The sequence below is a fragment of the Anas acuta genome, chromosome 12 (assembly GCF_963932015.1).
Source record: "Anas acuta chromosome 12, bAnaAcu1.1, whole genome shotgun sequence".
Lineage (NCBI taxonomy): Eukaryota > Metazoa > Chordata > Aves > Anseriformes > Anatidae > Anas > Anas acuta.
The window spans coordinates 17132105-17159058 of NC_088990.1; the positions used below are offsets into that span (position 1 = coordinate 17132105).

Here is a 26954-nt window from a genome sequence, read left to right on the forward strand (position 1 = left end):
TAAGTACACTCAGAAAGCATGCAGTGCTTTGGCAATAGGTCTCAAGTAAGTGCTTATCATTTTATTAGGTTCAAAGTTTACTCCACAGAAATTACATGTAGGTTTCACATTAACTACAGCAAGGCTTCCTAACGGTTGCACATAACCCAATAGTGGTTCTAGAAACAAACAAAACCAACAAAAAGCCACTACAATTGGGTCCTCTGCAAGAAATCTGAAGACCTGTTGAATGTTAAGGGAGAAAGGTTAAAGAATAGCAAGAGATCAAACCATATACAAGTAGCATGGCACATGGCAGCATGACATTTTTGCTTGCATGTAGGCGTCTTCTAATGCATAGTGATGGTGATTTTCAAAATCCAGTATGTAAGAAATAATTGGAGCTTCCTTTTACAAAATCAAAATAACAACAAAAAAACAAACCAAAAACTAGAAAAATCATGTTTGTTTACTAGTATTTTCATTATCTGAACATACGTGCGTGTATATCTGCATGTAGGCACATGTACATGTGTTTATAAGTATGATAGAACACTTGTTAGTAAAAAAATATTTTTCACCTTTCAAATCATGAAGAATTTCAACAGAAGCATGCAAAGCTATCACAGCAACAGCACCAGAGAATACTAGAAATTATGAAATTATATTAATTTCACAATGAAGGAAAATATGGAGGTATATCTGGAAAAAAGGCAGCTTCAACAGCACTCTGGAAAAAGCATTTGGACATGAACCTCTTCTATATTGTATTTTCAGGAGAGCTGAAATCTGTTAGTGGCAATTGAGTTTGCATACATTCTACTTGAAAATATCATCATACTGATTTTATTTAACTTAAAAGTGTGCTGGTTTGTAAATGTTGATCGGTCAATGCAGTAAAAAATGCATGAGGTTTCAAAGTTCATTTTTAAAAACATTTTTGTCTTACACTTGGTAAGAGTTAACCAGTTACTGTAAAGGATTAAAAAAAAAATCATAGGGACAAATAATTCGATGTGGATTTCTATGCTTTTTAAATGGTGAAAAGTGGAGAAAAAGAAAACATATTTCAGAAGCATTGTAGTAGAAGACTTTTTGTCTGTGATTTGCATTTAATTTTGGAACATGTCAATTTCAAAGCATCAGTGATATATTATATCCTACTTGAATGCACCATGTTTGTCAGCTCCATGGTTTGATTTCTACAATCTTGAAGATGAAATATCTTTTTTGATTAACAATGGGTCACATGTTCTAAGTTAAACAGAACGATAGCACTAACACTTACATAAAGCTACAGAAAAATAAAGTGAATCACTGTATATTTTGAAATAGCTAGATAAGTTATAGAAGTAATATTATGAATATATTGAAGATATGTCCTAACACTGAAATACAGAATAAAATATAATAGAGAAAGACATAGGTTTGATATTTGTGAAATATTTTAATATATTTTAGCAACACTAATATGACTTCCTGGCATGACTCAATACTGAGAGTTTTATTCTTTTCATAAGTACTTCTGTAAGTTTAAGCCAGAGCTTTCGTTTTCTTTCAATGTAGCTTTTGTGTGTGAATTTGTTTTATATTTTGCTTTTCTTCTGGGGTATTTTTACACTGGTATTGGATATCAGCCAACCCAAATGTAATGTAAATGTCTGGAAAATTCCAGATTTCTTTAAAAATTGTTAAAGAAGCTGAATTGGAAATATCCCGTGTTTTTATTTTTATTTTTATTTTTATTTTTATTTTTATTTTTATTTTTATTTTTAAGTAATTTTGGAGATGGTTCTAGTGCCACTAAAGTCAAGGAAATAGCTCTGTTTTTACCCCTAGGACCTGAACTGGACTTCAATTCAGGATGTGTTTGTGTTTACACCTGACAAAGTTTAAATTGCCTGCGTATCATAGTCTCTCACAAAGGAGGGCTGACAGGAATGATAAAGTCAGAGCTTCTATTCAAAACAATGCTAAAGGTACGGGTGGCCTGCTTTCCTGGGAAGCCCTTTCAATTTAGATTCAACCTCTAGGTGATGAATTCTGAATAATTAAATGAGATGATGTGGACGCAATAAGTAAGGGCATGATACCTTGCAGTATTGCTAGGTGACTGAGAGTATCCGAAGGGCAAAAGATAGCGCATACACTGCTGTAGCTTCACATTTCAGAAAAAAGTTCTTTACACGCTAACAGAGAACACAAATGTGTATTTTTGGGGGGGCTGACAGTTTGTTGGTTTTATATGAAATTGTGCTACACTGATTAGCCATAGGGGAAGAACATGTGTCTGTATTTGCTCCTTCTGCCTGGGCATGCCAGTCCTGAAGGCTAATTGCTGACATCTCCTTCCTCTTGCTTAAGAGTCAGTGGTACTGAATGTGCATTACAGGAACGAGCAGTGCTCACTGGAGAGCTTTTGGAATTTGTTTCTGAGAAACAAGTTATAACCTTCTGAGAACCTGGGGAGTTATCAGGGTGGATATGCTTTTGTGATATTTGTAGGATTAGGATTTTCAGGATCATGTTGGAAGAATAGAAAAAAATGCACATTAGAAAAGTCAGAAAAGTTTTTTTTTTCCTTTTTCCTTGAGCCTTTTAAAAGGTGATAGATAAAGTGGCACTCTGAGGTCGAAACATGCATATGACACCCAGTCAAAAGTTTTCAGCCAAAAGCCTCGATGCCCTAGAATAGTAAATTTCCAGCTTGCTCAGAAGTGGTCTTTTGCCATAGTCTGTGGCAGAGAGCCGCAAGGTTTTTTCAGCTCATGCTTCTAGCCATCCAAAAGTTTTGTAGCCACACGATGCTGATCCTGAGCTTGCCTGGAACTTTCTTTCAGGAAGGTATGTAATCATGTTAATCACTGTTACACCTTTACACCTTTAGCACTTTGCCTATCAAGTACAGAGTCTGCTCAGTGAAGGAGGACAGAGTGAGTTGTATCTGCCTGCAAAAACTCATACAAACATTTCTTTAGAAATAACACAGTTTGTGGGCCAAAAAAAATGCAAAGCATATAATGTGTAGCTGTAAGCCAGCTGTCTACCCACATAGTGGGGAACTGTAAGCAAATAGCTTTGGGTGATGCTGTATGGTGTTTGTGTGGAGCAGGCACACTAATTCATGCAAATCTTTTGTGGAAGCTTTTACCAGTAAAACAGAGCTTTTGCATCATGGACTTACTGTTTCAGCAGTTGTTCTTGGAGCTATCTTCTGGACACCATTATGGTTCTGAAAAAAAATTGGCATGCCAGCCTTCCACTGAGGAGCAAATAATTTCTACGATAAGGTTTACAAGCCTTAGTTAGTCGTTTACAGTTTACTGAGTTCAGATTGTCTTTTCTGGAATCATATAAAAAATCCCTGTGACTTAAGTCTCTGGTTAATTCCTTGGCAGTGTTGCCAGTGAACCTTGTGTGGGGAAACCTGACTCCTGGCACAGAAGGATTATGTATCGCAGAGTGGGTACAGCTGTAAAGAGCTCAGGTTGAACAATTCCAGCACTTGGCTCTCAGTGACCTACATCACTGTTTACAGGGCTAGTTTTAAAACCTCTAGGGGCTAAAATTACCCAAGAGAAGGAGGAAATTGGCTCATGTTCTCACTTTTAAGAACATTGTTAAGGAAAGCTATGAACCCTGCTCATAGGGTGGCTGTGTTGGAAAACAAAAAGCCTGATGTTTTTCAAACATTTGACCCCTATAGCATTTGCTTCTTGCCTTTAGCAAGCTAGGGAGAAGGTCCTGAAGTTACTATCACCTTGTTAAAAAAATGTGTTCTGAGGACATGCTCTTGAGTGCTTTGTTCATTTAAAATTGTTTTACTTTATTGCTTGCTAGAAAAATAGTGTAAAAATACATTTTTAATTTAAAATGCCAACCAAGCTTGTTCTTGAATGAAAACAGGTGGTAGCACTGTTAGAAACAGAAGTCTAATGCTGAATACGGGGAACAGTCATTTCAGAAAGAATGCTTTTAGGGATATTTTTATGTTCTTGGTGCTTAATGGGGGAGATTTCTCAAAGCACTGAGGGAAGGAAAATACCCAAGATGCGTTTACTTGCAGTAGGATCTGTGGTTCTGTTGAACTAGATACACTTTTTGAAAATTTCCCCAAGGGCAGAGTGGCTTCTCGGCCAAATGGATTTCATCAACTTTCAAGTTTGCTAGGTATTGAAGATTTATTATTAGAAATTCAGTGTGAAATTCAAGATGAAATTTTGCCTTTGGAAATACTCCGCGGTGTTTCACGAGCAGATCTTTCAGTGAATTGAAGAGAGTCAAATCTCATGGTGTGAGCTCCAGTTTTCTAGTCTTTCTTAACTTTGTTGTCACTGGCAAGCTTTTTAGTAGGAGAATCTCTGGAGGGTTATGCAGGAGGTTTTGTCAGTAGCTATGGGATTCAAAAGTGCATGTCCTGATTCTGATCATCACCAATATGCATCTGCTTGCCAAAGAGGAAAGCATTTGTATGAGAGAGGACGTATATTTATGAATGCATTTTTCTGTAGGTGGTGTAACTGCAATCTCTGTCTCATTGCATGGGGAAAGTGTTGTTGCCACCCAGATGTTTCCATTAGGAAAGGGTTAAAATTTCAGGGAAACAAAAAAACATAAATAAATAAATAAATAAATAAAACATACCATTTTTAATCTGTACAGATCAAAGCCACTCACAATTATGTTAATGAAATGTCACTGTTACGGTGCTTCTGTAATTTACAGTGAGAGACCTTATTATTTATATTTTTATTTAAAACTAAATAGTAAGTAGAGAGAACCTTGCTTTGGTTGTTTCTAGTTAGCCAAGAGCCTTTCTCACAGTATCAATATTCAAGGGGATATTATGTTCCTATTTCACAGGATCCTTTCAATGTATGTCACAAGCCTTCAGGCAGGCACTCTGTATTAATGTTCCCTTTACACACAGATTATTCTTTGGTTTCATAGCATGCAGAGGTTTTATGGGCAGAGCCATATTTGTTCTGTCTTCAAGTTTCTTTGCTGGAATAAAGCCGGAAGGGAAGTTTTATTTCTGTGGTGACAAATAGTTGGATAACTGGTCTGGATTAAAAAGGATTGAGAAGATTGAAGAGGACTGGACAGCCTAGCTTTCCTTTAAAAGCTTGTTGCCATCTGAGAAGAGTAACTCCTCACTTTAAGCCTTGATAAACACTACCCTAAAACCATTTAGTCCATGCACTTCTCTCACTTCATCATCAAACTTGTCTTCATGTTTCTTGGATGAGTTTAATCATGAATATTATTCTGACTTCGCCTCCTACCATTTGACACACAGCTTCCCACTATCAGCCTCTTCCTTTCCCACATCAGCTCTGTTTTTTATTATTACTAAGAGAATGTTAGCCCCTGCTTCAGTAGTTGGTTCTCTTGAAGCCTCTCCTTATTCCCGATTCATCATCGTTATGATTATGAGAGTCCTAAATGAGTGTTTTTCATTTATGCAGAGGACCACACAGGTAGAAGAAAGCCTTGCAGGGAATAAGAACATAGTAAAATCATCCCTTCTTTTGCCATTTTTTTAACCATTTTTTGTGCATAGTTATATTCAGTTGCAATGTTTGTATCTACAAACTAACTAATGCAACTACACCACCATCTTTTCTCCAGAATCCCAAGTCCCCTCTATTTATTTTTCTGTCTCAAGGCATACTGTGTCAGAGAATGGGAAGTGGATACCTGCATGATCCGATTTGTATGTACTGATGTTGTTTAAAAAAAAAAAAAATCATTTGTATATAGATAGGTAGACCATTCATTTAAAAGCAAGACTGTGAAGAGTCTGTAAAATAACTTAATCTACGTTGCTTTGGAAAGGATAAAGCGTTTGCTTTTTGGCTGTGGCAGAGAAGAGTGATTAGATCACACCTAATTAGAATGCAAAAATTTTACTAGCTCATGACCAGCTCAGACCAACAATAACTTTCCCACTGTTTAAGAGTTCCATAAAAAATATTGGAAAATATTTAGCATTTTTGCATGCCTACAGTTCTTATATGGGCTGTAATGATGTAAGACATGGGCCTGAATTTGTTTATGGCACCCTTTACTGTTTTAGGTTGCTCTCGCACTGTCTCTCTTCCATGCTAATTCTGATTTTCTCGTGTAGGAGATTTAGTTAAACCACATCTAACTATTAAAACTGAATAGCCAGAAGTGGAAATCTGATTGATGTAAGTGTTTATCTTCATGGCTGAGCTCTTTGCTACTTAACAAATCAACTGAATTTAGTCTCACATGAAGCGAAGAAAGTTAAGCATCTTAAATGTACAGTGCTGTGCTTCATCCATCAAATCAACAAATATGTCAGCATTGTGTTGACATTGGGTAATCCTGTTAATTTCAGTTGAAAGATTGCCTAGTTTGTGTTCTTTACTTGATCAGAGAACGATGTTTGTGCCAGGCTTTATTTTGTGCTGAATACAAAAATCTAGAACAGAAGACAGGAAATGAAGAATATGAATATAAGACTGTAGAGGCAAACAAAAAGTTAGTAATGAATTCCCTTTGGCCACTTAATTGCCCATTAAAGTCAATGGCAAAAATGTTAATGCTATTTTTGTGTAAGCAGCTTTAAAGCAGACATGCAGTGACATTTCTGTTTGAAAAGTGCCCTGTCTTTTTTTTCAGCTGGGACAAAGACCATTCTATTTAACTTCCATTTTGTTTTGTTTACATAATGAAAGCGGTCTAAAATAACTTCCACTTTCCCTGCATGTGTAGGTCGGCTTAGCTCTTCTTGACAACTAATTCTTGCAGAATCTTATCTTGAACTATCAAATCTGAATTTTAAAACAATCTATTTGGCCTTACTGATTTTTGTAGTATATGCTCTCATCAGCTCTAAGATCAGATCAGCTTTGTAGCCAGTGCTTTATTCGGCACATATAAACTGTCTTCTTTGAGTGTTTGGAACCTGTGTTGATTTCTGTGTAAGTTTAAAGACATATCTGCATAAGAAGAGAACTGTGAATCAGGAAAAGTGTTTCAGAAGAGTTACTAAAAATATTGCAGACAGGTTGTACTTAAAGCCTCCTAAATACCTCTAAGCGGTATTTAATTTTTTTCATACTTTTTGAAAGTCTTTGCAGAGTTGTCACTCTTGTGATTGCCTGCAAATAACTCTTGGTGTACAAAACTTTGCAGTAATAACTTGGCCAGTGCTTTCACTAGCTGAAAGAATACTGCACAGGGGCGTCACAAGGACGTTCGTTTGCATGGCTCTCTAGGAAGACAGACGCATAAGCACTAAGACCGAAAAAGGTCTTTCTGTAATTTCCTTGGCAGCAACTGCACAGAGGCTACAGAAGAAGGAACCTGTCGCTGTGTATGTGATTTAGGAAACATTTTAACAGTTCTGTTTCTCATTTCTGTTCAGTTAGGGATTGGCCGGAAGGAATGTTGGATGTACTATCATAAACATTTTGGAAATGATGGTTGGAACCACATCTGCAGCCTGGTAGTTTCTCATCTGGGTTATATTCCTCTACATTTCTGAGATTTTCTTCTAAACTCTCAAATTCATCCAAAATTGTGAAATTTTGTCCTCATTTAATGACAACCATAAAATTTAAACTTGATCTTAAACTGTATTTATACCCATCTAGAAACACAGACAGCTCATTTCCATTCATACAGGTCTAAGAACTGAAACTATATTTTCGGAGTCTGACTATTGCTGTAGTGACAAGACTGCTGTTAAGCCTTCTCAGACTGCAAAATGGTGAGGAAACAGTGAAATTTAAATGCTGTATAACAACAAAATGTGAAGCTATGTATTACCAGCACTTAACATAAATGCCTACCTCCTACAGATGTATGTATTTAATTGGTTCTCAGCACAATTGCAGTTCTTTCTTACTTATAGTAAAACTAAATTAAGATAGCCCATGTTTAGGGAAGCCAGTCCTAGATCCTCAAGTCTGAGGTTGACATGGCTTAGTTGTATAGAGGTGTTTGCCTCTGGCTGGAAAAATACTGAATGTAGTCACTGAGATTTAGCTTATATGATAGCATCCATTTATAACAAGTATTGAAACCCAACGTAAGATTGGTGTAGTCTAGTGATTGTTATGTCTGGCTACATTTTTATTGCACAAAGTAGTTAAAGGTGCTTTACACCTGCTTGCACACATTAATTCTTTCCAGCATGCCTGACAGAGGATATATGATGGATGTTCTGTAGTTCATACATTTGTGCTGTGCATTTTTAATCCAGTGATGTCAGTGAGACACTGACACACTTTATGTAGTCAAATTTCTGTTTATTGTTCCATTGTTTCATTAAAACCAAAAAAAAACAACAACAAACACAACAAAAACAGAACTCTCCACTCAGTTTGTCATAAAATATCTTGCTTCTAGTGGCAAACCACTGCTTCTTATTCCAATATCTGTTTCCAAGGATAAGCATTTTAGATTTGTTTGAAGTCTTTTTAAATGGCTGGAAATGCACTGAATATTCAGTGTTTGCTAATTTCTCTTGTATACAATACTGATTAGAAAAACAATATTACATAGTTTAAAGATCTTTACTTTCAGATCAGATGGTGGCCAGACACAGCAGCTGAAACCCACATTTAAAAAGGAAAACATTTTAATACAGTGAGAGTTGATAGACGTGCATCAAAGTGAAATGTTATTTTTGTAGTGATCAGCAGGCTTCAGACCTCCCATGCTAATCATAAACTTTCCAGGCCAATGAAGCTAATTTGTTCTCTTATTGCCGCTGGCCTCCAGCTCTTTTTTCCAAAGGAGGATATTATGCTTGCTGCAAGCAAGAAAATTAGCAAAGGTCTTCTCTTTCTCTTTTTCTTTAGGCCTGCTATGCCTGTGATATTTGGGTTTGTTTATATGGTGTCTATGGGTGTGTCTTCACTGCAGTCATGAAAAAAAGTTGCACAAGCTACCCAATCATTCTTTTCAGTCTTTCTCTATTAACTTACACTGCACTGGTTATGGCAACCATATGTTCAGGCCTCATCTTTTCTTCTAAAGTAGCTCCTTTTTTTCTTCCTGGAAATGTCAACCTGGGAGACTTTAAGGCTTTTGTGTATTTGTCCAGGATATCCAGATGTGTAACAGTATGCCCAGTGCTACAACCAAGTGAATTGTACAAAGTTACAAGAGCCTTTTTTTCAAATGTGTGGAAGAGGCACTTTGAGATGTAAAGCAGGTCTTCCAAAGGAAAGCTTAGGACAATAGAGGTTGCCAGAACGCATCAGGTCTGGTTATATCCTCTGTGAATTGACAAGTAGCTAGCTGTTCAGTAGTCTGGAGTTAAACAAGATATGGAGTCTGAGATGCTGTGCATTTACAGTTCTTTCAAACCAAAGAGACGGTCAGATTTGGAACTAATGTCAACAAAATGAAGGCCCAGTGCTGAATCGCTGTGAGACTGATGGGCACAGTATGGCCTCTGCTGACAGAACATCGAGTCTTGTGATCCTTGGGTTTGGTAGCTCTACCTGTTGCAGTCTACATCTTAAGTGGAGGCTTTTGAAAGGCTAAATACGTTCTTTAAAATAATGATTTCAGCTTTTTACTTCAGTTTTCCCATGACTTATGGTACAATTAGCACACTTCAATCAATCAAAGAACAGAATTTGTGCAGAGTGTGTATCTGTGTGTATCTAGTAAGTAGTATAGACTTTACCAAAGCAATTGAGTAAATGTTTTAGATTAGAAGGAGGTCCTTGACATTATCTGTTAGAAGAAAGTAGAATTAATCACAGATAGAAGTTGAAGATTTTTTTTTCTCTCAAAATAGTTTGAATACTTGTTTTATCTCTGAGTTAATTAAAATTCTAGAAATAAAAAAGAAAGAATGTTCCCTGGTCAGCTTCTGATGTACAAAGAGGGAATGCAAGATCATTTTTAATATATTTTTTTTTTCTTTTCCAAATGGAGATAGAATTCGGTGCATTTTAGAGACTACATAGCCTGCTATCTGAAGAGATAGGGAACTAATCTAAAAATCTTAAGATGCCATTTACACAAAAGCAATACAAGAAATAGGAAAAAATAATACCAGTCTATTTCAGAAGAGCAGTGTTTCCATTATGTTATTATTGCAGTGGTTTTAATCTCCTTAAATAGGGGGGATCACTTGCTCAATTTATTCTTGGGAATTTCTGTATTACAAAGTGTCCCCACAGACACTTTTTTCTTATGAAAAGATATGTAGATTATTCATTGTGTGATTTGATATGAGTATTAAGAGCAATATTAAACTGGGAGTATGCTAAAGCCTGACCAAATTTATGGCGGAACTGCAGAATTAGGTGCAGGATGTATCTCATACTGCATAAGAAAACTCTAGTAGAACATGTTCATAGTACTTGATTTTGTGTAAAACTGAATGGTTGGATTTAATTAATGCAGTTCATCCACTTTTCTTAACAGCAAAATAATTCAGAAGCTACTTCCAGCTCAGAAATTTGTTGTAAATGTCACCATATAAAGCACAAATTATGACAAAGAGGGATCCAGCAGGTGATACATTCAAAAGTTTGACACTTACAAGAATGCCCACTATAGTTTTATTGAAACCCAAATAAAAAGAAAGCTACCTTAAAATGATATTTCCAAACACCTCTGTGTTGTTGTGTGTTGGTTTTTCTTTTTTTTTTTTTTTAACATGAAATGACCAGGTGACATCAACAGACTCTCTCCATTTTAAAATTTGTTGGAATGTGTCTTCCTCGCAAGTTATATTGGATTTCAATTCAAAACCTATACATTGATTTCTTTTCTAATGTAACTACAAATTCTAATAGTAACAGGGCTATTCTCTGGAATTGGCAAAGAATCAGGTCACATGAAACCTGCTGAATCTACTGTGCCAATGCTACAAGATTTTAAAATGAGAGGAAAAATAAGCAATGTATGGCACTTAAACTGAATGTATTACATTTAAAATTAGTATTTACTGGTAAGACCATGCCCCAGGAGTCAAGCTGTTTGCAAATACTTGTTGGAGAAATAGTCATTTTTATTTCCATGAAAGATACTGGCAAAGCAGCTGGTTTGTTATTTGATGATAACAGTCAAGCTGGGAGGTCATGATAAAATAGGGATGTACAGTGGGGATAACAGGGGAGTCTAGTTGAAAATGGCATCACAGAAAGAAAGATGGCTGAGAACATGAAGATGAAGGGTTGAAAGAGCTGCAAAAAATGTTCCTGGAAAATGCTGCCTTTAGATTAACACGTTTGATATAAAAGGAGTGCTCGAAAAGTTAAAGAATGAGATTTTAAAAGTCTTTGTAAGATAAAGATTTCACAATAAATACTTTAATACTTTTTCATAGACCTTTGCTTGATTTAATCTCTGACTAGTTTGGCTTTGGATAAGTAGTCATCATTGATCCACAGCAGACTGAATTTGTATAATGCTATTTACTTTGTCACCTGAGCATCCATACTGAAGTATTCTTCTGATTTACTTGTAAATAATATATTTGAAATTTTTAAAAATATGTATTTTGTATGACCTAGGCTTCTGTTCAAGCATACGGTGTAGAATTGTGCACTATGAGTTTTTGATCTACAAAACATTTTATAAGAGAGAAGGATACCGTTCTCATTTTCAGTAACAAAAAGAGAAAAACCCTTCTGTGGTACAATTTGAAAAATGAAATCTCCAGTAAATACCATCATGTATATGTTGGTAATGCTGAATAAATAATCATTAATCTCAGTTTAAAGTAATTTGGACAAATTTCTGTCACTAACAATTTGGACCATATCCATTGGACCTGAAAACTGTAGAAATCTATGTGTTGCAATGAACTTCATGAATTCTCTTGGGAAATTTAGCTGCTCTAAGTTATAATAGCTCACTTGGGATAACCTGGAGATCTGTATTGTGGGAGACAGTGTCACTTCTGATCCCTTGAGAAATCGCACTCTAGCTAATATTCTCAGCGAATTAAGAGAGTTTAAAACAAAAAAAAAAAAGAGGATGGGGGAGAAAAAGCAAGTCAAAGGGGAGAGAAGTTAAGAACGCTTTCTTATCTGTTTTGGATGCCAAAACAAAGTATGTTGCTAGTGGAGCTGCAGGGTTATAATGCTATTACACTAGTAAAATAACTGGTGCGTACCATTACTCATTTTCTTGAACGTGAGCTAGCAAGTAAAGCTATATAAAAAATAAAAAAGTATATTCAGTGAGAAAAAGTTCATTGTGAGGAAGTCTTCCATGAAACTTTGGGTGGAAACTATTTGAGACATGTTCCATATAAATAAGAAGGTACTGTATTGAAAAGACTTGGAACTGGGCAAGAAATCTTCTGAGTGGTCTTGATGCATCAAAGCGTAGGGAATTTTGTATGTTTTTGTTCACTTGCATTTTGTTGGAATTGTGATTGTTTGCTTACTGTGTGATGGTGATGGTGCTGGCTGCACAGATGTGCTTTTACAACCTGGTTTCTCAAACAGTCAAGTTTTATGTCTCTCTGCGGGCATTTAAGATTAGAATTGGTGTTATTGCTAGCTTTAACCCATGTAGACAGTCTGAGTACGGGGATAAAGTAATCAGCACCACTTGTGTCTTTCACAACATACACAGAGAATGTTTCTTCACTTCCTTTGTTCTGTGTTGCCTTTTAAGTAGTTCTTTTTTTTTTTTCCTTCCTGAATGTGTTCGTATTATATTTATTTACATCTTGTTATCAGCAAACAGCATTTCTAAATTTTGTGTCATTATGTAAAGATTTTTTGCTGTATACTGGAGTTTTAGCTGTTTAACTAATAGCTGTACTTACCGGTTTATCGGTAAGTACACAGGCTTATCAGTTAATTACACAAATATTTATCTGCTCTGTGAGTTGCTAATCCTATAGTAAATGAAATACTTAAGAGACACAAGAACGCATAGTTATTTTCAGATACTCATTACCTAGTTTGAGCTGCGGTGTTCTTAGAACTCATAAAGCGGATAAAGCTCAAGATTTAACAATCTATATTTCTACTATTTGTATTTTCGATTTCCCTTACTACACAAGAATTAGCCATTTTCGCTTTCTGAACGGCATGAGTGCTTGCAAGACACCTAGAAAAACAGAGTCAAGTATCTCTTTTTATCCATGTGCTTCTGAAGCTTTCAAACATGTGGGACCACTGTCCAGAGTCTGGACTGCTGGAAGACTCCACAAACTCTGGTAGTTCATTTGGTTCTAATAGGCAACATGTGTTTAATGTGGTTACTTTAAAAATAAGCACATTTATGAGATAAACTGTCCAAAAATCTATTATGTAAGCAATCAGAGTTTCCCAGATTTTTGTTTTCATTAAGACAGTAAAGATACATAGTTTCTCTTCAATTAAATGGAGATAATTCTATTTTATACGGTATACATCTGCAGAGAAAGAAAAGGACTGTTCCTGCACTGCAGCTATGCTTCCAGTTGGTACCTGATTTCCACTGGCAGTGTAACTGATCTGTTGGTGCTGTGCTTTCTTGAACTGGCATGGACCACAAGTGATGACAAATGAGCCTTTAGCTCACTAACAGGGTAGATTTGTGACCTATGCTGGTGTAAATTCTTTTAATTTGCAATGCAATGTAATTAGGATCAGGATGTATGATAAAGTAAACTTAGATTAGACAATCTTGTTGAAAGAGGTGGTGACTTGGGAAGAATGAATTGAACGGAACGCGAGGAGATTCGGGGAAGCAATAACAGCATTTTTGGCTCAGAACATTTTTAACTAGATGGGAAAAGTTGTGATGTGATTGCTGCCCAAAGCAGAAGTCATATCACTATGAGGTCAGTTCTCTCTGCTCCCTTCTGGTTGTACAACAAAATGACCTTGGAAGTCTTCCTTTTTTTCCTGTATTTGGTTTCAGGTTGAGTGCTTAATCCATTAGGTTTTGATCAGTATTGCAATTAAATCTGAAGTCTTTAGCCTAGGGTATTTGTTTTCTTTGGTGACAGGGCAGCTATTTTCATTTCGCCTGCCAGAAAAGAAGAGAAACCTTGGATTCCTCTAAACTGCAGAAAATTCAGTCTGATGTGAATGCAAGTCTTCTGAGATTTTTTATCCCTTCTTTTGGATCTGGAGGAAGGTCTGCTTCAGGACCCCTGGGGCATCAAAGAGCAGAGCTGCCTGTGCTAAAGAATTCACCTTAGCTCTGGTGCTCCAGCTGTATGACTCCTGCTTGGACATTTACTTCCTTTTTTTTTTTTTTTTTTTTTAGCCTTAGGAGAAGTGCTGCTCTAGTCCTGTCGTCCTGTCCTGCAAATAGTGTATGTAACATACGTGCTGCAGGCTCCTTTCTCAAGGTTACCACTATTTCTAGAGTGTTCCCTCCCTGCCTGGTACAATCTCTTAATCCTTCTTCATTTTGCTTGGCAGATTTTTTACTTTTCCTAGTCCTGTATACGCATGGTATATGTATAGCATAGGTGTATACGCACCTAAGCTCGGCCCTGGGCTTTCAGTCCAGAGCTGCCTTGGAGGCAAGGCATGCCTGTGCCTGGCTGGGGAACCTCTTACTTTGCATCCTGATCTGTGGACAGACTTGTTGGCTTGATCTTGGACCTGCCGTGTCACCACAGACTTGTGTGGTAATCTGGACTCTTGTTTGCCCCCGGCTGCTGTTCCTGGATCTGTCCTGCTCCCTCTCGTGGTGTCGGTGGGATGGGGCCCAGGCGGACGAGGCCCTGCCTTGCTGGCCCTGTTGTCATGCTTGACACCTGGCTCCCCGTCCTTTGGGGAGCAGCCAGCTGTTGGTGCTTCCTGACAGAGTTTTGGTAGGTTGACTGATAACTGTTTTACTGATTTAGTTAATAGTAAGCATGAGAAATCTTGGCCAGCTTTTGAAGAGCTCTCTTTTCATCCTTGCTTGGCAGGAGATGGTGCTAATTTCTTGCAAATGTATGTTTCACTGTAGTTCTTTACAAGTTTTCTACCTGCACACTGGACTAGTAAGTAATTCACTCCTGGGGAGGTTTCACAGTGACTTTCACATAGCTTTCCAGAGCTATTTTCTCAAATACAAGAGAGTATCATTACGGCTTTGAGATTTCTGCCACTGTGGAAAATAACAGAACAGGTGATACATGAAAACATGTTCTATAAGTCTTTCTTCCTCTGAAATGATTCCAAGAACATTTTCAAGCAAAATTGAAAAATTATGGTTATATTAATAATTCTAATTTGTTAGTTTTTTCTTTGAAACAGATTCCTCTCATCATATCCCAATCAACTGTCTGATACAGCTGTCATTTGCCAGCAGGACAATTTGGAAAATGTGTGCCATCTCTAAAATCTAATTATAATGTATTTTAGTTTTGGATGTGACAAACGCTTCACCTTTATAATTAAGATTTCATACTAGCATTCATAGCGTAGGTCATGGTCTATTACATCATGTAATTCTTTGGTGCTTCTTCCTCAGGACCTATGGTTGTATATTTTTATAATTAAAAACTAGGTATGCGTACATATTACAGGGGCCTCACCTTTTTCCCGATTGTATGGAAAACTTTTGTCACAAAACGAATGTTATTCATTATAATTAGAAATTCAAAGCATGGTGTCCACCTGTTCTGTAGTCAGAAAGTAGCATTGGACAGAGGAAGAAATGCCTCTTAAATGTCTTCTTATTCTACTTGCACTATGCAACTACTGTCTGGAGAGAAAGAGAGGTGCTTTGAGAACCTGGAACATAACCCAGAATTCTATCATCAAAATACAGAAGATTGGAATACGGCCATGAAAAATATGCTTTCTAGCCTAACCTTGGGCAGGTGAGAACCCAAGGCCTTTTCCTTCCTCTAACATAATAATGCCAGAAAACAGAAAGGGGTAATAGATTTAGTACTGCGGGAAAGATTCAAGATGATAAATCAAGTTGAGGTTAATACTCAGCTCTCTGGAGGTGGGCCTTTTCAGTAGTCTGGCTTCACAACTGAAAGTCTGAGCTTTACAATTTAAGAGTGGGGAGCAGGGGAAGGAAATGCTCAGATTTCTTTTTCAGTGTTTGAGCTTAGTTTAAAAGCACTATACACTGCCAATACCATGGTAGTCAGAAGAGAATATGAGGATGATAGTGAAGAGTAACATTCTGTTATTTCTGAAGTAACTGGCAAACCTCCAGTGATGGAACTTAGCCTGGGATGTCCTCATTATATACAAATGCATATTTGAAACTTAACTATTTGAAACTTAACATCCCAAAGGATGCAAGAAACACCTTTTTAATGGTGTAGTGTCTGAACTGGCCTGGTCAGATCCACTTCCTTGTAACAGAGAAAGATGGGAAATGGGAAAAGCCAGAACTTGGAGTGACTTTAGATGAGAAACAAGTGGACAAAATCAGGATCGTTAAATTTAGAAAGGGAAATAAACAGAAACATGATAATGGTAACTTGAAAAGTGTGGTTAACTAGTGAAAGCATTAGCAAGCACAAAAAGTGACCATATGGAATAATTTACCTAGAACTTCTAAAGATCTCTCTTTTCCACAGCATCCTGTTGTCTTCTACATAACTGCACAGTGAAAAAGTGAATAAATACAGAAAGTGAATAAATACAGAAAGAGATAAGAATCTGCCTAGCCCCCTTATGTCAGATAACAGTGGAAAGCATGATGCCCTATGCCACTGTGTGTTCTGGTAGCCAATCTGCATTTCACAGTTCAGGACAAATTGTTTTCTTCCATCAAGAAATGTAAACAGAAAATAAATTACATAAAGCTAGCAGCTTTCTGAATAGAAAATTTGAGTGGAAGGGTACATCTAAAGACATTGGAAATTACTTAGAAAAGTGTTAGCTCCTGAAGTACTCAAATCGACTTCCAACTTTATAACCAAGGGAAGAGATGCTGAGTTGCACTGAAGTACATGAGAAAGTCTGAGACTGGTTTCCTCACAGGTGCTCAGTGTCTGGGGTTCGTTCTCATAGGGCTCCAAATATTTAACCTTCAGGCTGTAATACATAGCTCACACTTTGACTTCCTTCCTAAGTTTGTTTATGTATGTATGTATGTATTTATTTATTTAATGGCATGTATAAAAATCCAAATGTACTCCTTCTATGTACTTCTTTATGTATTGTTATTTCATCTGTTCTTGGTCAAGGACCAAGATGAAATTCAGATTGTGAGTATGAGCACGCATGAAATTCAGATTGCGTGAGTATGAGCATGCTTCTTTCCAAAGGGCAGCAATAGCAAGGAGGTAGCAGAGGGGAGACTAGGGGAGGATCTGTTGCTCTCTTTCTTTCCTGTCTGGCCAGTGCAACCCAGAAACCAGGTAAGTGGATGTATGAGCCTCCATGGGGGTAAAATACTCCCTTTGCTGTTTAGCAGCAGTATTTCCTGAACCAGTGAGGCAGGGCAGGGTAGGGGGTGGCATTTTTCTACATTTGTCCTCCGTTTGCAATTTGCCCTCCATTTATCTTCAAGGAAAATACATTCTTTTTACAGCCTAAATTTCCTGCCTGTTCTTGGAGCAGCAAGAGACTCCTCTTTAATTTCAAGTGTTGAACTAAAAAGAAACTTTTTTTTTATCAAGAAATCCTGGGCCTCATACAAGAAGTGTTGAGTGAATTTTTATGTTCAGTGTCTCTCAGTAGTTCAGGCTGAAGGGCAGTAGTCATTTCTTCTGTCCTTAAAATATGTGAGTAATAAATTCAGAAGCTAATGCTTCCTGGAAACAGTGAGATGAGAGGATTTTTGGAAATGCCTATATGACGGTTTGAAATGGCACCATCTTTATGCGTAAATCTACCTAGCATGTAAGACTCTGTGAAACTTTTGTTCCTTTTTTAAGTAGCCTCAGGTAGGTTCAGCCTTTTTTCTCTGCTGTTAAATTCTTAAATTGAACATTTACAATTACAAGAGAGCTTGCAGTTTCTGCTTAATTTCCTTTCCCTGTTAGTAATTCCAGGAATCTGATGTCTGGCCAAAGCAAATTAACTTGTGGGTTCTGCTGTGACATCAGTTCTTTTCAACCTCTATCTTCTTTTTAGGTAGTTCATTGGTTTACCTGCTGCATACAAATGAATATTGCAGTCAGCCCTCTGTTGCCTCCCCAATTCAGCAGCATTGGTGTTTCCCCTGTAGTGACATGCGGATTAATGTTTTTCATTCTTGCATGTTAATACTTTGAAATACACAGAAATTTTCAGTGTCTTGTTATAGAATATTTTAGCTTGAAAGATATATATATGGGTATACTTCATGTGGTCTTGATTTAAATGTTTGTGAGTTAATTTCTACAAACAATAAAGCTGTAAGAAGTAGAAAGGAAATCCAAATACATGAAAATAACAAAAATGTTGTTTTTCATATTTTCTTTTATTATTACTTTGATACTAGGAATTTGGTCAGCTTTGTAAGCATATACAACCTTAGGAGAAGGAAGTGACAGTGGAGGGTTTTGCCTGAGCATACTGTTCATAAATTCAAGTGGAGATATGGGAAGGCTGAGAGACCTGGAATGGAAATTGCTTGCTTTTGAGAAGTTTAACAAACTTGTGCTTGTTTGGGATTTAGGTGTCTCAGGAGGCAGCCAGTAAGCAGCATTCACAAACTGATTGATATTTACAAGCTCAGGTAATCTTTTTCACAGAGGAAAGTCCCTATTTTTAATGAAACCATATATCCAAAGATCAGTCGCGTATTTTGCTTTTCTGTGTTTTCATTTCTAGGAGTAAGTGGTAGGAACCTTTCTCAAAATATTCTGATGCTTTTCTCCATAAAAATAGGAAAATGATTTGGGAATTTTGGTTAAAAAAACCTGCCTAAAATAATTACAGTATAATTTTGATATGCTTGTATGTTTTTAAGTAAAAGGAGGATGCTTTTGTGTTGAAAATAATTAGATGTTTTAGTGCTTCCACTTTATAATAATAAAGTATTTTGGTTTTGCAGAACTTTGTACCTGAAGTAGCTCTTCAATCATAAACAGACTTGTATAGAATTGATAGTTTTGTAATATCTAGTATAGTAATTACTGAGGTTTTCATAGAAATTTTGATCTTGGTTGCAACAGAACAAGTTCATTGCGGTGTTAAGTTTCCCATTACTTTGTGCTGCAAAGAAAGGTTGTGGTTGTGAATATGCACCATTCTATCCAGTTCGGTTGATTAAATCATGGCAGTGTAGTAGCAGGTATGGACAGATCTCTTTTATTTAATATGGAGAGCAGAATACCAGCTTCTGGATTCCAGGGAATTCTGCCTGCATGGTTTTGTAGGGGGAAAGATTAAATCAGTATGGAAAGAATCAGTTATGTGAATTGTTAAAAGGGAATGCAGTACATTTTTCTGTGCCTCAGAAACTCATTCCAATAATGGTTATTTAGACTTCATCAATGTTTACAATGTGCTGCTTTCTAGAATGATCAGCAAAGAGAAGACTAAAATCACAGTTACTGCTAGGTTTTGAAATTTGGTTTTCTACCTACCATTTAAAAAAAAAGAGAAAGGGAAGAATGGTGGTTTTGTGCCAAAACCATGTGCTTACTTAGTTCACTTTGTGAAGAACTGAGGAAAAAGGCAAAACTTTGTTTTATAGAAACAAGTCAATCGGCATGAAAAAGCTTTCATTACTGGAATTTTTATAACAAGCTACAACATCTGAAATGGTAGTGGGTTTTTTGTTCTTTTTTGTTGTTTCTTTTTAAAAGCTTTTTCAAGGAACGAACCTACTTTAAAGTACTGCAGTTGGAGTTCTCCTGATGAAAGTGTTTTTGAACTCTAGTTAGTTGGCAGTTTGTTTATTTCCATTTTTCCTTTTGTGGTATATATATGTATTTCAAAAAAATACAGAGGGACAGGTTGGTTTCCTGACAGGGGCTTGATGGAAAATTTCCTTAAGTTTATTTGCCTTTACGTTTTCAGTCCAGAGAGTTTGCCACAGGCAACTGGTGTACACGGGATCTGTAATGGCAGCTCTACATCTAGCTGTCAGCAAAGCAGCACAGACTGCAAACCTTCATCTCCCTTTGAAAGTGGGAAAAATGCTTCCTTCGTTTAGGTTTTGAAGGGAAGCATTGTATTCATGAGATCAGCATAGCAGTAGAGGTTCTCGACGGTTTATGTACCATTAAGGTTGTGGTGCCAGGCTTTCAAACCCTGCAGGTCTGGTTGTTGGCTGCGGTTGTTACAGCTCCTCTGTCTGTGGCTGCGGTACCTTCCTGTGGTCATCCCCAGCATTCAGAGGAGCCATTCGTGAGCTCTGTGCTGCATCTTTTTCACTCCGCCTTTCTAAGTCTCTGAAGTTGGTACTATTCCCTTGAGAGGAGTCAGCTGAAGGGGATTGTTTATGTACATCTTTTCTTCTGCCATCTGTGATTTTCTTTATAGATGATAGTAGTAGTCTGCAGAAGAAAGGGACAGAGGGGGAGAAGGCAGTGACAGTGACTTCTTGTTAATGCAAAGCTTACCAAATTACAAAAGAAATCTAATTCTTAGTAATGTTGTGCTTCTCAATTTCACCAAAATCTTTCCTTGCCACCCACCTTCTAAAGTCTTGAGACATTTAAAGTACCTGTATGCTGAGTTCATGTGGTTTGCTCTCTGACATACGAGACCAGGTTATTCACAGGTCATGTTTTTGAGACTTCCCCTGCAACCATAAGGATGAGAAATATTACATTTACGTGAAAGGTGAGAGTCTAATGCGACTTCTTGACTTGAGGAGCTGGAACTTTCAGAAAACCAAAACTTTTCACATTCCCATGATAAAATACATAAATTGGCAACAGTAAAGTTGGAAGAAATTAAAAGGTAGGATAGGAAAGGGAATAGAGGACTTGGAGGGTCCCACATATGTTGTAAACAGTTCTCTCCGGTTGTTCGATGTGTGTACTTAGACTGTTGGGGTTCAGAAGTTCTTTATTTTTGTATTGCTTAGTTTAACAGAACAAAACGTCTATTGCGTAGAGATTACAATCAAACGTACTTGGCTTAGGGAAGCCCTCCAACTTTTATAGCTCTGTTTGCAATTTTACTCATTTCCGAGACAAACATTCGCTGGTCTGCTTGGGAGATTCAATAATTCAGCTTTGTATCATGCTTTCAATGCTGCTTTATTCTTTACTTAAAAGTAGCTCTTACTCATCTTCTAGTACCAAATACCGTTTTCAAGGGCGCTCAGTTCTGATGGCTTAGTCAAAGCACTTTCTTTTGTTCAACTATGGTACGAAGAAGAAAGATTGCATCAATATCCTGCTCCAAAATTATCCTAAAGGATGGGGGCCCATTTCAGGAAGCAGTCGTCAGTCTTGAGAGTGAGTGGACGCTTTGGGTCCCTGCGGGCCAGCAGTGGGAGCCGGAGGATTCGACTGCGTGCCCGGCAGGACTGGGCCGTTCAGGGTGCGGGATTGCGTTGCTCTAGGGCTGACCATAAAGCCAGAGGCTACTTCCTGACGAGGTTTTAATTTATGGTTTATTTATTACAGACTTCTTTGGCAAAAGGAGGTGCTGTACCTTTAAGTAGCACATGCTGTCTAACCATCAACAGGCATCTTTTGCAAGCTGCTTTAGCCTGTTTCTCCAATCATGCCTGCCTAAGTCAATAACGCACTGCCAAACCTCCTCGTGCATTAAAGGTTACCTTTTAGCTTGTTCCATGAATCAGAGCAGATGCATAACTTGGCAGTGACCATTTCTGTCCCTCCCCTTCGTTGCTTTATACTGCCTGCAGCCCCCCAGCTCCTTGCGGGCTGAGCCCCCTCCCCCAGCAGGGAGAAGTCATTACATGAAGAGATCAACTTACCAGTTGTCTTCAGAGCAGTGGCTGAGCGCAGAGCTCCTGGTCGTACAGTGAGTGCGAGAGAAAGGGGGAGAGGGAGAAGGAGTCGTACCTAGAAGAACTGAAGGCTGTGTTACTGAGACACAAGTGCATCTGCTAGCTGTTAGTACTTGGCAGAGGGTTTTCTCCTCCAGGGTAGCTCTAACTTTGGGTAATAATGTTTGTCAGCTACCTGATACTAACGTTGCTCTACTTTCAAACAGCAGTGTTAGCAAGACCTGGGGGAGAGGTAAGCAAAGTATGTCAAAAATTACCGTCTCGACAGAGTTTTCTTCCTATCTATTCAAATGGGTTGTGAATTATTTTTATGTTGGTAGAGACTTCAGAGTTGCATTGTTTGCTTGATGTGTAAAAGGACTGTTTGTTTGTTTGTGGTGTCTTTTGTTTGTTTGGTTGGTTTTTAAGCCTGTAGGTACTAAGGGGGTACTAATTTGAAAGCTAGATTCTTTTAATTTGATATATAACATGTTTTCTGTGAGATGACTGTAATGTGTGATTTTTTCTTTACTAACAGAGAAATAGGATACTCTTTGCAGCAGTAGATGGTAGTGTTAAATTCACATTTTCTACAAAAAAAAAAAAATGCATGATTGAAAAAGTTTTTACCTTGGGGATGTGAGTATGTAAAAAGTGCACGTTGCATTATTTTAATAACACTCTTTTGTGCAAATACTCAGTATGTGTACTGTATTGTTGTTTTAGCAGGGCATGAAGAACACTTTTTTTTTCCTTTATGTTTGCCATATCCTTAAAGACAGACTTTATGCATTATTTGTATGAGAAATCTTAAGTAATGGAATAGAACAGCTCTTGCTACACCTTTAAAAGTTGCTACTGGATTTAAAAGAACAGTTTTCCAGATTTTTGTTCTGATCAGAGCAGGCTTTTTTTCAACAGGTTCTTATTTCATACCAAAGCAGAAAAATTCATCTAGTCATTTGTCATTTAGGAAATAATTCATCAAGCATACTACCATCAGATATGAAATATTCCATCTAATGAAGTTAGTGGCAGAAAACACTTCTAGTACCTTTGATATTCATTCTCCCTCACACTTCAAACTGAAATATTATGTATATTTATGCATTTTGAAGGAATAACTGGATAATTCTGTTCCATAATATATCTTCCTTAAGTATATCAACAGCATTACAAAGGAGCAAACTGCAAAGTAAATCTGAAAACAGTGATTTTGCTTTAGAGCTTTGTCTTTTGTTAGTCCTGTCTTTTGTTAGGCTACCTGTTTATGGTAGCTTAATAAAGACCAGAACAATTACTTTCCCTGGTAGAAGAAAGTGGAAGTGAACTGGAAAAAACATCTTGTCTGGCACCGTGTGGTTGACATTCTCTGTAGCTCATATGCCTGGACATAAGCTGTATTTTGCTTTCAGGGTGTTCTAAAATGCAGAGTTGTAATGGTTGTGATTCAAGAAAAACGTCTCTTAAAGAAATCTTGTGCTGACTGTGATCTACTTAAAGGAGAGCAGGGAAATGTTTTCAACAGAGGCTCAGGGTCTTTAAAGTTGTTGATGATCAGAATGACTGGAAGCTGATCATTGCCCTCTAGTTGTCACTGAAGTTTTTAACTTCCTGGTTGATACTGAGCACAGAAGATGACAGAAGGGCTCACCTTGTGCAGGCTGAGGGACCTTAAATTTTGTGGTGGCTCATATGGAAAATATTTGTCACTACTGCATGCACATGTGGTCTTCAGAGATCCATATAAAGAAAGAATCTAGAGCAGCAGCAGTGTTGCCTGCCAATTATCCTCGTTAGCAAGTAAAGTAAAAGCAATGCTGTGTTCTTACCTGGAAATGAATTTCTGCAGTAAAAGTGCAATGTGGAATGTTTTAGTGCTGTGATCCATATGCCAAGTAGTTTAAACTGTACTGTTCCTGTTAGAATTTCAGCTCATACAGCAGACAGAATAGAGAAATGGCATACTACTTTATCTTAGATTGTAGGATTTACTAAAGGCAGTGAGAAATTTTCTTTTATTATATTCATATGGCTAATTTTGAAAATTGCGCAATAAAAACTATGCTGTCTGCTTTTAATACAGTAATTCTTTGTCCTATATTGTAAGAGACCACCTGATAATCTTGTGCTTTTCCCTGCGTCAGCTGCAGAATCTTGGCTACATAAATATTATTTCTGTAGGAAATTACTCAATTAGGATTTTTCCCGTGCTGGAGAGGCAATGATCTGAGGAGAGGAAAAGTAAGCGAGAAGCCATTTTTAAAAGGAATATGTATTGTAGTTTTGTGATCCTTTGAAGTGTTCTATTTACTTCTTTGAATATTTTAATGGATTCATAGTTTTATGTTTTTAAAGTTCTCATAAAAGTGTCAGCTTGCGATAGATTATACAGTCATCGAGAAGCTGCTTTTCTTGCCAGCCTGTTCTCTCCTTGCTATAATGCTGCAGAACATTAACCATTCTGGAAACAGAAAACTACAAAAATGAAGATGTTAAGTTTTTACCCTAATGATTCTCAAAACTTGATCTAATGTGTGTATAATTCTGTTTGATTTTCTTTTGGTTTTGAGTTAAGGAATGGCTTAGCGTGAAGTCAGTGGAACTGCATTGCATCACTTTTCCATTTAGGAGGGAAATACGGTTGTATAGCTTTACAACTTAGCCTGTGTTTGCACTGGCTGAGAGCAAAAAAATTTTTTATATGCTTTTTAGGAAATAAGCATGACTTGCTTCAGCCATAGTGGGAAGCTCCAGCTGCTATCCCCTTCTGTGGTCAACCTTGCTAAATGGTCAGAGTCCAGTCTCTTTCATCTCCCAGAAGATGCTCCTGAACATCCCAGAAGATGTTGTCTTCATCAACAGACTGTACATCTATCTCTTGGGTCTGAGAAAGAGCTAAGGCTTAGTTGGCATTGAACGCGCAACCTGGGTGATAAAACATTTCAAAATAAAGATAAAGCAGGGCAAATGTGATACTATGCAGAATGTGTAAGGCCTCACTTTTAATTGCAAAACAATACTTAATGAAGGTTTCCTCCTGCCAACTTCTTATCTGGTAGTTTTGAGTCATCTGTTGCATGAAGGTCATCGGTTTAGCTAGATTCATTAGATCGTACAAATCTTGGAGCAAATGGAGAGTCCTGCTGAGGAATAGCCAATCTGTGTATTCCTAGCATATTCTGTTTCTCAGCTCACACGTGAACGAGCAGTTACATCACACTTGGTTTAAATCATCATTCTTCACTCATTTCCTCAGAGGTAGCCTTTTAAATCTTCTTTTCTAAGTATACTTGAATACTTATACTTGAAAATACCTGTATTTTGAGAAGAGAATTTAACTTTAGGTTTCAGTTATTACAGCTCAGTTCTCTTCCCACTGTAGTAGGGTTATTGCTTTTATAAGCTTGTGCATATTAGCCTTGAATTAGTACTATTATTTCAATAGGTGTTGGTGAAGCTATGCAAATCTACCGAAGTCACCTGCCTGGCCTCTTCAAGATTCTCTTACCCAAAAACATGGCCAAATTGTACATTACTGAGTTTTGCTTGTATTCTTTGCCAGCAGCATTAAAAAAAATAACTCAGTTTATCTGACCAAGCTTGTGGATTATAAAAGTAATGAAAAGGAAGCAGCCTCGCATGTGAAGTAAGTGTTGATCTGTTTTTTAATCTGGCAAATAATCATAATCTGATCATAAAAATACGTGACGCATTAAGAGCTTTCAGTGAGTTTAAGTGAATAGTGAATGCAGCATTTTACTTATCACAGATATGAAATCCTTCCCTTTGGAATTTGTGCATAGAGTGAAAACATCAAGTTCTACCTGGTAAAATGCATAAGGGAGTCTGAGTAAGTTGAGTCTGAATCTTTGTATTCTTCAAAATCTGCTGGTTCTGATTAGTGTCCTATGGGTTGATACCTGAAGTACTGTTGTTTTACGCAATGTCCCAAGTTGCAAGACTGGGAATAAATACACAGAAATGCGAATGACTCTGTTCTCATGAGCTCACGCCCATTTTGGCTTTGATGTGACTGTCCTCTCTGCAGTATGCAGTTTGTTCAAAATCAGAGAAGCAGCGTGAATTTGTCAACATTTTAAAGGAGCCTTCAGTTCTGAACAGGTTTAGGTATCACACTGCAGAAATTCAACCCATTGCAAGAAATGTCAGGACACTTAAGTAGTCCAAAGGATTTTTAACTGAAAAGTTGGTTAAAGAGATGAATGACAAACTTTAGAAGATTCAATTCAGGCATTAATCTGAACTGTATGCACAAGCTACAATCCAGACTGCAACCAGTCTGTGCCCTTTCTGGCCAAAAGAAGATGTACTAATGACTTGCATGGAAATTATTAGTATTTTTTAAATTATATTTAAAGGTGAATTGTTTTTTATTCTTTCCTAATAACAGGTAGATTGTTTTGGTTTCAGAAGAGACTAAAGAGAATTCTTATTAAGCCTGAACCAGTTCTCCCATTCCTACTTATTATATTTCCTACTTTGTTAAAGATGGGTGATCCTCATTGTAAACTTGAAGTTATGATTTTTCTTTTAAAACTCTGTGTGTGTGCATGTGTATATATATGCATGTATACAATTCTGTGCTGTACTGGGCTCTGGAGAAAAACAAAAAACACACACACACACACACATACACACACACACACACACAAAAAAAAAAAAAAAACACACACAAAACAAAACACCTTCATAGAGCATTGAAGAAAACACCTTCTGGGTACCTATGTGTAGCTGCATCTAGAACTCTTCCCTGAGTGACTGACCTGTTCCCGAGGTAGCCAGGGAGAAAAACACATCCTCGTTTTGTTGCTTACTTTCCATGTAGCGGAGTACAGATAGAGCTTTTTCTTGCTGATGTCAGAAATACACTGTTAAGCAAGAAGAGGGAGGAAAAAAAAAAGGCAACTTGAGGTCACGGCCCTTTTGACACTGCTTCCTGAATATTTTGTTCTTGCCGATGAAGAACTTGCTTTCTTCTCACTTGTTGGAGTAAAGTTTCTTACCTTGGTGGCACCTTCTGCTGCATACGGTACAACCTCGTGCATGTGTGGCAAAGGGTGTGTACTCCTGAAGGGGCATCGGGAGACCACTAATCAGGAAGTCAAACAAGAGCAAGCTGATGAATTTTTAGTGCATTTGTGGTTTTAAAGGTCAAAGCAGTTGTCAATAAGAACAATTTTCAG

General features: G+C 37.3%; 1 protein-coding gene across 4 annotated transcripts in view; it reads left to right on the forward strand.

The window, feature by feature from the left end:
- THSD4 (thrombospondin type 1 domain containing 4) overlaps nt 1-26954 on the forward strand; it is a 299631-nt gene that overhangs the window by 163270 nt on the left and 109407 nt on the right. Inside the window, exon 1 of one of the 4 annotated variants that reach the window (XM_068695299.1) lies at nt 21751-22000. The exons of the other annotated variants lie outside the window; for them this stretch is intronic. Within the exon in view, the coding sequence (XP_068551400.1) occupies nt 21929-22000 (72 nt within the window). The 5' untranslated portion in view covers nt 21751-21928. Of the gene's footprint in view, nt 1-21750; nt 22001-26954 lie in introns of those variants that run through there. 4 annotated transcript variants of the gene reach the window in all.